Consider the following 13,252-nt stretch of genomic DNA (forward strand, 5'->3'; position numbering starts at 1 on the left):
CAAGTGGAATTATACATATACAATAACACGAACCTCCTGTGTTTCCCATTCATGTAGCTAGCCTGCATCAGTTTGTTGCACTATTGGTAAAAACAAACAAATAAATAAAATGTTTTCCTACTAAGAGTCCTCAAACTGGTTATTTTTCACCTATGTTGCCTTCCATAGCATGATACCTTAATTGTGTAGCTATGTAAGTCAGTTACATGTCAGAAGACTGGAAAAAGGAAGGGAGGAAGGGAGGGAGAGAAAGAGAGAGGGAAAGAGAGAGAGAGAGAGAAAGGAAGGAAGGAAGAAAAAGAAAGACAGAGAGAGAGGGAGAGGGAGAGAAAGAAAGGCAGGCAGGCAGAGAGAGAGAGAGAGAGAGAGAGAGAGAGAGAGAAAGGGACCTAGTCACCTAAACCTACCTGGGTGCCCCATATGCCTTCTCACCCCTAAACTCTCCGGTAAGAGCAAGATCAGAGATCCGCTCCAAGCGGTGGAAGTCTCCAAACCTGCAAGCTCGAGAGGGAGGCGGGGCTTTTTGTAGCCTAGCAACGCTCTTGCTGATTGGCTGGTGTATCCTTAGTTGAGACCAATGACCGGGCGCCCTGCAAAGCCTCCTCCAGCCACTGCGGCTGCGCGAAAGATTCGAATCCCGGCGGCACCCAAGCTCGTTGAGTGGAGCGGCTGATGCTGCGGGTATCCCGCCGCCATGGAGAGCCCAGAAAACGTCTTCCAGTAAGTGCCGCCCGGCGGGGAGAGGCGAGAGGCGGTCTGTGCCGCAGGGAAGCTGGGAGGCTCAGATTCGGGACTGGAGGGCAGCCGTTCACCGATTCCCGCCCCTCCCACCCCGCCCCCTTCGGCTTTGGGCCGCTTCCTTTGGCTGCAGGCCGAGTTCCCCCGCGACCCCTGAACCCCCGCTGACCCCCCCCCCCCGGAGCCCGCCGCCCTCGGCCCTTGCGGATATCGGGGCGCATCGTGAGACCCCGAGCTCTTGTTGTCTGTAAGGAACCGTTTCTGTGTTCGGTCCCCGCCGTGGGAGACACAAGGCCAACCCAGAATAAAAACAAACAAACAAAAACAGGTTTGTGTTGTAGGTCTCATGAGATAGCTTCACAAGCTACTTATTTAAGGAGGGAAAAAAAAACAAATGTCTGTTACGATCTGGAGGAAACGTGAGCGTGCTCTCTGAACCATAACCCAGCAGTGACATTTATTTTAAAGGTTTTGTTAGGAGAGAATGAGGAGGGGGGCGGGGAGACACACGCGGCTCCGGGCTGGCTCCTCGGCCGGCCCTCTGTCACGGTGGAAAGGCTTTAAATAGCGGAAAGGGGAAAAGAAGAAAAAAAAAGCTGTGCTGCGGCCGTCATTTGTGCCACCTGAGTGTGAGGCATTTCAAATGTCAAGGAGCTTGTGGGTCCCGCGCCTGCGCGCTGTGTTAGGCGACTAACCCCAGAGCGTGTCGGGGGGGCCTTGAAATCAGGAGAAATCACTGGCGATAGCAAGTAAAAACGGATTTTCCCCGAAATCCTAACTCATTGGGGGTCTGAAGAGGGAACTCTTTTTTTTTTAATTTTCTTTTTTTTTAATATTTATTTTATTTATTCCCTTTTGTTGCCCTTGTTGTTTTATTGTTGTAGTTATTATTGTTGTTGTCGTTGTTGGATAGGACAGAGAGAGAAACGGAGAGAGGAGGGGAAGACAGAGAGGAGGAGAGAAAGATAGACACCTGCAGACCTGCTTCACCGCCTGTGAAGCGACTCCCCTGCAGGTGGGGAGCCGGGGTTCGAACCGGGATCCTTATGCCGGTCCTTGTGCTTTGCGCCACCTGCGCTTAACCCACTGCGCTACAGCCCGACTCCCCCTATTTTTTTTTTAAGTGAATGTGGGATTTCTGACGTTTAATTTTCTGAAGACTAATTGGCTCTAGTGCCCTGGGTGTTTTATGGTAACAGTGTATTTGGACAACAGTGTATCAGAGAAACGTGATTGGCATTATAATATGAAATGTTTAGCCACTCTCTCTGTGTATGTGTAATTATTACCTATATATTCAGGAGAAAGATTCTGACGCTGTTGTTGGAATTTATTTGTTATCAAACAGGAGATTTAGGATTTAGAATTAATTTTACTTTTTTGAAAATCAGCAACACATTTGTGATTAAAAAGTTAGAAAAATATTTACGGAGCTTTATACCTATTTCTCCCACACCCCCTCAAATGAAACCTTCTCTAGTTATTCATTTGTTACTTTTTACAAATTTAAATGTTTATAGTAGTAATGCATATGCATGTCAACATTTTATAATGTATGCATGTGTATCTGTAAAATTCTTGTGGTTATCTTACATCAAATGTAACAGAATATATATACATTATTATTTTTTCCTTGCTTAACACTGCCCTGCCCTTTTTCTCCTTTCTTTTCTTTTTTTTTTTTTTACTACATAATATTTCCATGTACCTTAATTGATCTGAAGAATCTCCTGTTGGTAAGCTTTTGTTACTATAACACCACAGTGGAAAATGAGCATCTGGCATTTTGCACATATGGTGATATATCTACCTTCTAAATTCTCAGAAGTAGATTTGGTAGATCAAAGAAAATTTATCTGTAATTTTGCTATATAGTACCAGTTCCCTAGGGAGGCCTAATGTACTCATAAGTGATAATTCCTGTCTGTATCTTCACTTGTACTCTGCCATTGTTACATTCTTGCCAGTCTGGTCAGTAAATTATATTTTGGTGAATCAGTTTCCTTTATGTGTAGGTTGAATGTTTTCCTGTGGTATGACTTTTGTTCATTGAAAAAAAATGGTATTTACCCCTGTTTTTAGAAGCTCTGTTTTGTTATTCAGTTTATTATTAATTTATTGACTGCTTGGTGTTTTATTTGACATTTATAAACTTGTTTACGTATTATTTACTAGCTTTTTTCTCTTTTGGCTTCTGGATTTTGAATTAGAAGTATTGATTTCATTTGTATACTGAGATGATAGAAGAAAATATTACTTTTCTGTCTCTCTGCCATGCCCCCCCAAACATCATGCAGTTTCTCTGATAGAAAATCTAGTTTTCCTTAGCTTACCACTTCCAGTATCATGTCCTGTGATTTCTTTCTCCAAAATAACCCAGATTCCAGACTTGCATTGCTCCCATCCTGGTCCGACTCACCAACCTGGTGCTGGAACTTGGCCATAGCTTCCAAACATGTTTCCTTCTTCTATTATCATTCCCCACCCTCTTTTGTAGGAGAGAAAGAATGTAAATTTTAAAGCGCAAGTTAGAATATCACCTCCCCTTTTCCTAGCTCAACCCTCTAAGTCACTTGGCTCTTTGGCACTCATCAAATGGCGTGCACACACACACACCAAATGACACACACAGTACCCATCTTTAAATATCACACACACACACACACCACCCATCTTGACTGACCACTATCTAAAAATAATTATCTTCTTACACTCTTATCTTCTCTCCAGGTTTTTATCTTTGTCTATCACCTACCGTTTTGCATGATTTCTTTTATTTATTTACCCCACTACACCAGAATCCCCATGGAGGCAGTCCAAGGAAGGCACCCAGTTGATTTTTGTTATTTTGTTTTTTAAAAAAGTGCTGGGTGTGAGTATGTGACAGTAGGGTCAAGCAGTCCCCTGGGGCTGTTATTGCAGGTTTATGATGGATGCTGTCACAAGTTCTTTCTCAGGGAAGCAATGTTCCACTGAGATCCAGAGCAAACTCTTGAAATCCGGATTGATGGTACCCAAGGCTATCTCAACACACATTTACAAGTCCTCTTCAAGCAGCAAGGGGATGAGGTCTGAGTCAGTGCTTCACCTGGGTGAAGAAAGAAGAGCCGCAAACGTCTCTGATCTCTGCCCCCCCCTTCTGGTGGTAGTGGTAGTGACTCTGAGGATCAGTGAAAAAAGTTGACTTGGGTGGGGGGTGGGCAGTGGCGCAGTGGGTTAAGCACACATGGTGCGAAGTGAGAGGACCAGGACTGACATAGGGATCCCTGTTGGAGCCCCCGGCTCCCCACAGGCGGTGAAGCAGGTCTGCAGGTGTCTGTCTTTCCCCTCTCTGTCTTCCCCATCTCTCTCAATTTCTCTCTGTCCTATACAACAATGACAGCAATAGCAATAATAACAACAAGGGCAACAAAAATGGGGGGTGGAGATGGCCTCCAGGAGCAGTGGATTTGTAGTGCAGGCACTTCTTCTAGCGTTTGCTCTTCTTCCGTAGCCAGTCAACAGCGTCAGATTGAGCCTGATGTAAAGTTTCGAGACCTCCTTTGAATCTGGAGAGGTGGCAGTCATTGACTATGTGGGTCATAGTCTGTCTGTAGCCACAGGGGCAGTTCGGGTCGTCTCTGGCTCCCCAGCGATGGAACATAGCGGCGCACCGGCCATGGCCTGTTCGATAGCAATTGAGGAGGGCCCAATCATAACGTGCTAGGTCAAAGCCGGGTTGACGCTTGCAGGGGTCTGCGATGAGGTGTTTGTTCTTTACCTCAGCTGACTGCCAACTCTGTTTCCAAGAGTCTGGAACAGAGAAGTTCAGTGTAGGCGTAGGGGACCAGATTGGGTGACGAGTCGTCAAGCGTTGGACAGGCTGGACTCGAAGAGCAGGACCAACAGCTTGAAAGCTGTCAGGAGCTTGTTGCTGGCTTTGAAAGTGACTGGGATCCCTGTGGATTCAGTCGGCTAGGAAGGATCGTCAGTTTCCCCAAAGAATGGGTACTCACGGGATGCACCACGGGAAGGTCGATCCAATGCAGGCACTGAGCTTCAGCAATAACCTTGGAGGCAAAAAAGAGAGAGAGAGAGAGAGAGAGAGAGAGAGAGAGAGACTTGGGAATAATGTTGGGGGCCCTCTACAAACTACTGTTCTCTAGGCCTAAGCTCTAGAGTCTTGTCTTTTGGAAAAAGATTGCACTTGGTTTGTCAGACTACTTCTGAGTGAAAGCTCTTTTATCATTTGAATTGATCTTTAAACTTTCCATTTTAAGCAGCCTAGGAAGTAACTCAGTGGTAGAGTACAGGACTCCAAGGCAAGAGCTTACCAACCTATGAGTACCCGTGACACTCTGATCAAGAAACCCATTTTAAGATGTATGAATATTGGGGTGTGGCACACATGGTTAAGTGCACACGTTATAATGTGTAAGGACCCAGGTTTAAGCCCCTGTTCCCCACCTGCAGGGGCAAAACTTCATGAGTGGTGAAGCAGAGCTGCAGGTATCTCTCTGTCTCTCTCTATTTTCCCTTCCCCTCCCCTCTCGATTTCTGCCTGTCTCTATCTGGTGAATAAAGATAATAAAAATTATTTTTAAAAAAATATGTATAAATATTAATACTACATAAAAGAAAGCTTTTGCATCTAGAAATTCTAACACTTCTTGTACTTTTGTTGTTGTTCTAGAATGTTTGAAGCTCACATGCAAAACTACAAGGGTGATGATCCACTTGGTGAATGGGAAAGGTGAGCATTTAGTTTATTTTTTATCTTTTAATCATGTTATATATGGTTCCAAAAATTAATACCTTCCATATTTTTCCAGTTACATGCGGTGGGTAGAAGAGAACTTCCCTGAGAATAAAGAATTCTTTACAACTCTATTAGAACAATTAATGAAGGAATTTTTAGATAAGAAGAGATACCACAATGATCCAAGATTTATCAATTACTGCTTAAAATTTGTAAGTACACTTTTAGATATTTCACATCTATAGTAATATGCTTTTGTTCTATGCCCCTCTACCATGAGTCATTTCATATGCTTATAGTATACTTTTTTAAAAAAGTAAATAAATAAATATATATATTAGAGCCTTTTGTATTGTGAAGTCAGTTTAATTGGAAACCTTCTCTGTATATTAAATCAATAACTGCTATAACAGGAAAGTAGAAACAATTGAATGAATAGGTTATATGAGACATGTTAAGGAAGACACTGAGGTACTAAGTGCCTAGGTCCAAATACGGTTCCTGATGAATTCTTTCTGAATAATTAAAATGTCAGCCCTCATAAATTGAATTTAATATTAAGAAGGCTACCTCAAGTTAGACTTACAATTTGTTTTTGCTTTAATAAAATGTTTACTGATTTATCATTGATTTAAAATACATTGTGGTTGAGTTGGGCATATAAGTTCTATTAATAAAATCACGAATGAAGTGGTAGCTTTGTTCACTAAATTATACAGTACAAGGATATGGGGACTTTATGGAATCAGAGCAAATTCAACTAAAGCAAAAGTGAGGTTAAAGTAATGAGTAATATTAGAACCCACTGTCTTGGGAAAATAATATGAAAATTTGGGGGGACATTGACTATGAAGGAAAGGTACAAACTTAATTTGTACATTTGCTATCAGAGAATTGGAGTTCTTTGTATAGATACTGAACAGAGAGCCTGTACAGTATTTCTAGAAACTTTCAGGGAGGCTGACCCTTGAAGGCGAACTGGACTCTTTGTTCTCATATCTGCTTTGGTTTGTGTAGGCTGAGTGCAACAGTGACCTTCATCAGTTTTTCGAGTTTCTGTACAACCATGGGATTGGCACCCTGTCAGCCCCTCTGTATATTATGTGGGCTGAGCATCTGGAAGGCCAGGGAGAGCTCCAGCACGCCGCTGCGGTTTTCCGGAGAGGAATTCAGAACCAGGCTGAGCCGAAAGAGCTGCTGCAGCATCAGTACAGGTAGTTTGGAAATCAGCCTCCATGTAGCGTTCTCTTCTTTGTGTTATCTTGTCTGTACAGGAAATTCTTCTCATTGTGGACAATGTGAATAAAAACTAACAGTATAGGGAGTCGGGCGGTAGCTCAGGGGATTAAGCGCACGTGGGGCAAAGCACAAGGACCGACATCAGGATCCCGGTTCAAGCCCCCAGCTCCCCACCTGCAGGGGACTTCACAGGTGGTGAAGCAGGTCTGCAGGTGTCTGTCTTTCTCTCCCCCCTCTGTCTTCCCCTCCTCTCTCCATTTCTCTCTGTCCTATCCAACAACAAAGACATCAATAACAACAGCAATAATAACTACAAAAGTAAAACAAGGGCAACAAAAGGGAATAAATAAATATTTAAAAAAAAAACTAACAGTATAAAGTAAATGAAACTTGTACCCCCCTTACTACTTACTATAAAGAAGGCAAAAGAGGGAATTGTAATGTAACTGTGTTGAAGTATCCCTGAAATTCAACTTTATATTTTCTCTTGTCCTCGGTCTTTAATAGTTCCTAATCTCTTGTATTTCATTTTTGCTTTAGTACAAATATGTGTTAACCCTTAAGTTTTTAAATATACTGATATCTTTATGCCTGTTATTTAGGTTATTTCAGGCACGCCTCACTGAAACCCATTTGCCAACTCAAGGTAAAATAATGCTTTCTAAAATGTCTAAATTGCTAATAATTTCATCTCTAGCTTGCATTCCTCCCTTCCTTCCCTTAAAAAGCAAGTCCATCCAGTATTTATTATCTACTCTCGGATAGTGGAGACTTCCCACCCCTGACTATGTGTACTATTAGACTGCTTGCTAAATAGTCCTGGATAGCAGAAGGCTCTGCTTTAGCTCTCTGTATATTGTTATTTGTCATCACCAAGGGATTCACTGCTTCAGGTTGACATTTTTAGGGAGAGACAGAGAGAGAGAGAAAGATACCACAGCATCAAAACTTCCTCCACTGTTTTTGGGGGCTGGACTTGTAAATGTAAATAGGCCATAGTATCAGCAATGCAGGGTGGAGCAGGCGGAGCTGGCTTAGTGCCCCACACCTGGGTAAGTGTATGGCAAGGCAAATACACTATCCACATGAGCTAATTTTCCACCCATCTTAGCACTTTGCAAGTGGCAGTCACAAGAGAAACTGACTGACTTCATTGTATTTATAAAATTGAAAAAAAGAATTCAAAATTATATAAAATAGAGGACAATTCATAATTCTGGAGTCTGTCTGTTCTGAAATGAATCAAAGGTACTTAATGCAACTATAAAAATTTTTTTTAAAAAGGCTATTAGCAAGAAGGAGAGGGAGAGGGAGAGCACACCAGAGCATTACTCTAGCAAATAGGATCCCAGTGATCAAACTCAGGACATCTTGGTTCCAAGTTTAGCTCTCTCTATACTGTGCCACCTTCTGGGCTCTTAATGAAGCTTTCAGAGAAATGTAGTTAGTTTCTCCCCTTTTCGTAGGCAAAAGGAGACTTCATTGTGGGGCAGGTGGCTTAGTGGCTTGATACATTCACACATGTATTATATGTGTGAATGATGGAACATATGTACTCTATCTCACATAAAATAGTTTTTAATTAAAAATTACATATATGCTCTAAGAATTGTCTGTTTTATTTAATTTAAAGTAACATGTTAGATTTTGCATTTTCTCCTTTTGGGTATTTTGAGTTGGTCAGGAAATTGTCTCTATGTGGTCTAAGAGGTGGCACAAACAATTACTAGTTGTATTTTCTGAGGCTGCAAATTTTTTTTTTTTTGTATTGCTTTTTAAGAGATCAGGAGAATGGCTATGTAATCATTTTACTTAGTATGACCTTATCCTTATTTCTCTTTTTTCATCTTCTCCCTCTTTTATAGCTAGAACCTCAGAACCTCTGCATAATGCTCAGATCTTAAACCAAATGATGACATCGAAATTAAATCTAGAAAATAACTCAGCCAACGTTTCTAAGATTCAGGTAATATTAATGTCTCTAGGTTGTGTGGAAACTAAGGACAGTATTATATTGAATATTCGTCTGGCTGCCTCCCACATCCACTTCAACATCATATTTTCCACCTTATTTTCCATGACACTCATGGCTGTCAACCACCTGTGCATGTAGCAGTTCTGGACCATTCATCATCTACTACTGTTCACTTCAAATATTAAAAATAAATAGTTCTCCAGACCGTAACTTCCTGTATTTATATAAACTAGGAACCCCCTCCTGCACAACTTCCTGTCTTCACTTCCTCCCCCAGCAGCTTCTCATCTCTTTTGTTCTGGTGACCTCCATTACACAAACCTAGGAATTTCTACCTTGAGTCACATTCACCTAGAGGACCCTGAGCCCTGCTTTAAAACATTAATGGAACAACTGGATGTTGGTGGCTGTAACCTCAAGTAGAGCTTGGATAACCCTGGGCAATTATGTCTCCAGTTTTCTGGTGCACTGTTTGTTGTAGTCTCATATTCCCCATTTCACTCTCTAATGTCTTACATTGATTTAAAATTTTATTCTCCACATGTAGTTTCCTTTCCCTCAGGAGTTGGTGGGGCGGAGGGCACATAGATAGCTCACCTGCTGCGTGTTTTGAATCAAGGTTCCACATGTGACTATAAGACCATCTCCACTGACTGAAAATAGTTAGGACCAATAGGAACCAATCAGTTTGCAAGGAAGTGTAGAATGTAAATTGACATAGTTTGAGGATCTATCAAAGTTAAAAGTGCATATTCTACTTTTACAAATGGCACATTAATAAAACCTGTTAATGGCTTATGGGTTCATCATCTCTATGTGATAGGTGTCTCAGCTGTTTTTTTTTTCTCCACCATCATGCACCAGGACCCATCTCTCTTGCTGAGTATGTAGCCCTGGATTTAAATTTTGGTTCCACATGGGAGCACCATGGGGACCTAAGTACTATGGTGTCTCTCCCTCTGTCAGATAGATAAAAGAGTGATATGTGCGCTTAACTGGGTGTTCCACTGCCTATCCACCCTTCCCTCTGATAAATAGATAAGAATGAAAACATTTGCCCTGGGGAGTCTGTTCAGGAGACCCTGGATTTGTTGCCTGGTGCCTCATAAAAATAAAAAGGAGCTGGCAAATAGTCACTGAAATACTCATTGAGATACCCAAAAGCATCAGCTATTATTTGTCTGTTTTCTGCACCCAACTCATACAGACACTACATGTACTCGACAATACTTGCAGTGGGGAAAGGTGGCCTTCTGCCTGCTGATTTGTCATTCTCCTTGAGAATTTTGTTCTGAGGCAGTCTCTTGCCTTGGTGGCTTATTTAAAAAAGGGAGTTGGGGTAGTGGTGGTTGATGAAGAAATAGCTCACTTGAGTAGCATGCTTCTTTGCCACCTGTGCTACCCAGTTTCCAGCCCAGCTCATCTCACATTGAATGTGATTGCAAGACTTAGTGCTGTGGTCTCTCTCACTTTCTCTTTGACTCTCTGTCTCTAGCTAAATAGAAAAAAAAAAGTGAAAGTGCTCAAGTTATATCTTAGTACACATGTGCAGGTTTTACTGTAACATTTGTAAAAGTAGAATATGCATTCTTTTTTTAATATTTATTTATTTTCCCTTTTTGTTGCCCTTGTTGTTTTTCATTGTTGTTGTAGTTGTTGTTATTGATGTCGTCATTGTTGGATAGGACAGAGAGAAATGGAAAGAGATGGGGAGGACAGGGGGAGAGAATGATAGACACCTCCAGACCTGCTTCACTACCTGTGAAGTGACTCCCCTGCAGATGGGGAGCCGGGGGCTCAAACCAGGATCCTTACACCGGTCTTTGTGCTTTGCATCATGTGCACTTAACCGCTGTGCTACCGCCTGACTCCCAAAATATGCATTCTTAAGTGGGATAGATTCCCCAAACTTTCTCAATTTACATTCTGCACTTGCTTGCAACCTGATTGCTTCCTATTGGCCCTAATACTATCTGGTTTTAGTCAGTGGAGATGGTCTTATATATAGCCACATCCCCAGGGCATGACATATTGTACCTGGAGTTATAGTAGCACCAGAAAGGAAAATAAAATAATAATGATGCACATACGTTTCTAGGTATTAAATTCAGGACCTCATTGCTTAATCTATTGTATCACTTCCCAGGCTGTAGAAAAAATATATATGTTATCATTTTATTGGGAAGCTAATGACCTATTGTGCAGCTGTTGACACATGGGTATAATTTCTCATCTCCTTGTGATAAGTGTCTGCAGAACACACTTACCCCAAACATCTTTTTTTTTTTCTCACCATCATCAGGACCCAATATTCCCTCTACCCCCTTTTCCCCCAGAGTCCTTTACTTTGGCGCAGTTCACCAAATACTATCCAAGTCTCACTCTGTTTTCCCTTTTTTCCTTTTTTTTAAGTTCTATGTATAAGTGAGATCATTTAGTATTTATCCTTGTTAAGTGACATCTCAAGTAACATGATCCCTTCAAGTTCTATCTCAGATGAGGCAAAGAAGATGACTGCCAGTTTAACAGCTGAGTAGTATTTTATTGAACATATATACCACTATTTTTTAATTTATTTTATTTTTTTATTTATTCCATTTTATTGCCCTTGTTGTTTTTATTGTTGTAGTTATTGTTGTTGTCATTGCTGGACAGGACAGAGAAATGGAGAGAGGAGGGGAAGACAGAGAGGATGAGAGAAAGACAGACACCTACAGACCTGCTTCACCACCTGTGAAGCGACTCCCCTGCAGGTAGGGAGCCAGGGGCTTGAACCAGGATCCTTAATACCAGTCCTTTAGCTTTGCGCCAGATGCACTTAACCCTCACGGCTAACGCCTGACTCCCTACATTTTTATTTTTTTAATTTCAGACACATGTATTTATTTTTTTATTTGTGATTACTAGGTGACAAGATCGTAAGATTCACAAGTCTTAGAAACAGTTTGCTTCCTTCTGTTTTTTGCCACAACTTTCTTAACTATTCATCTGTCAGTGGGCATATTGGTTGCTTCCAAGTTTGGGCTATTACAAATTGAGCTGCTGTGAGCAAAGGTGTACATAGATCTCTCTAGATAGATGTCTTTGTATTCTTTGGATAAATCTCCAGGAGAAGAATTGTCGGGTCATAGGTAAGTCCATTCTAGATTTCTGAGTATCTTCAGTTTTCTACAGGGATTGACCCAATTTACTTTTTGACTAACAGTGCAGAAGATTCCCTTTTTCTCACATCCTTGCCACACTTGTTGTCCTTCAAAATGTACAATAAATATTCTCACAGGTGTAAAGTGGTTATCTCATTGTCATTTACCTTTTGTGAATAGTCAGCGACATTAAGCATTTTTCATATGTCTGTTGGCCCTCTGATCTTTTCTTTGGTTAAAATTCTGTCAGTGTTCTCTCTTTTTTGAAAGGTTTTCTTTTCATTTATTTTTAAGTTTATTTAAAAGTTCTTTATATATTTTGGTTGCTGGTCCTTTATCTTATGTATGATGTGTAAAGATCTTTTTCCGTTCTGTAGAGTGTTTTCCTGTTTTGGTGATGGTTCCCTTTGCTGTGCAAATTTTTTTTACTGTGATGTAGTCCCATTTTTTTTTTTATTTTGATATCCTTGCTGTTGGACTCTAGTCATTGAAGACATTCCTGAAGCATAGATCATAAAGTGTTTTCTGCCAGTATTTTCTTCTATATATTTGATAGTTTCTGGTTAAATGTCCATATCTTGGATCCACTTGGGGTTGAATTGTGTATGGTGACCTGTTTTATGTGGTTACCTGTTTCATTCTTCTGAGCACTTCAACCCAATTTTCTCACACTTTGTTGAAGAGACTTTTTTTTTTCCTCCATTGAATGTTTTTGGGCACCCTTTTCAAAACTAGTAGTCCATGAATGTGCTACAGATATATCTATATAGATATATATCTTTATATCTATATATATATATACAATATTTATTCCATTTTGTTGCCCTTGTTGTTTTATTGTTGTAGTTATTATTGATGTCATTGTTTGTTGGATAGGACAGAGAGAAATGGAGGGGCGAGGGGAAGACAGAGGGGGGAGAGAAAGACAGACACCTGCAGATCTGCTTCACTGCCCATGAAGCGACTCCCCTGCAGGTGGGGAGCCGGGGGCTTGAACCGGGATCCTGATGTCGGTCCTTGTGCTTTGCACCACATGCACTTAACCACTGCGCTACCACCCGACTCCCACTACAGATTTTTTTTTTGAGAGAGAGAGAGAGATACAGAGAGAGAGAGACAGAGAGAAACACCAAAGTACTGCAGCTCTGGCTTATTGGTGGTGCGGGGGATTGAACCTGGGACTTCGGAGCCTCAGGCATGAGAGTCTCTTTGCATAACCATTATGCTATCTACCCCCACCCTACAGATGTATTTTTAAAATCATTTTTTTACTGGATATTTTAACATAGTTGGGGGACAGTCCATGACAAAAAAGATGCTCACCCTGAACCTGGGTCTTCACATTTGGTCACATGTGCTCGATGTTGGGTAAGCCAACACCTGGCTTCCAATTTTTTTTTAATTACTTTCCTATTGGAT

General features: G+C 41.2%; 1 protein-coding gene across 1 annotated transcript in view; it reads left to right on the forward strand.

The window, feature by feature from the left end:
* The first annotated feature begins 627 nt into the window (after window positions 1-627).
* Window positions 628-13,252, forward strand: part of BUB1 (BUB1 mitotic checkpoint serine/threonine kinase) — a 37,283-nt gene continuing 24,658 nt past the window's right edge. The window contains exons 1-6 of the mRNA XM_007537507.2: window positions 628-720; window positions 5,411-5,470; window positions 5,550-5,688; window positions 6,494-6,690; window positions 7,318-7,361; window positions 8,581-8,681. Of these exons, the coding sequence (XP_007537569.1) occupies window positions 695-720; window positions 5,411-5,470; window positions 5,550-5,688; window positions 6,494-6,690; window positions 7,318-7,361; window positions 8,581-8,681 (567 nt within the window). The 5' untranslated portion in view covers window positions 628-694. The remainder of the gene's footprint in view (window positions 721-5,410; window positions 5,471-5,549; window positions 5,689-6,493; window positions 6,691-7,317; window positions 7,362-8,580; window positions 8,682-13,252) is intronic.

Source organism: Erinaceus europaeus, chromosome 3, assembly GCF_950295315.1.
Source record: "Erinaceus europaeus chromosome 3, mEriEur2.1, whole genome shotgun sequence".
In the NCBI taxonomy this organism is placed as follows: Eukaryota; Metazoa; Chordata; class Mammalia; order Eulipotyphla; family Erinaceidae; genus Erinaceus; species Erinaceus europaeus.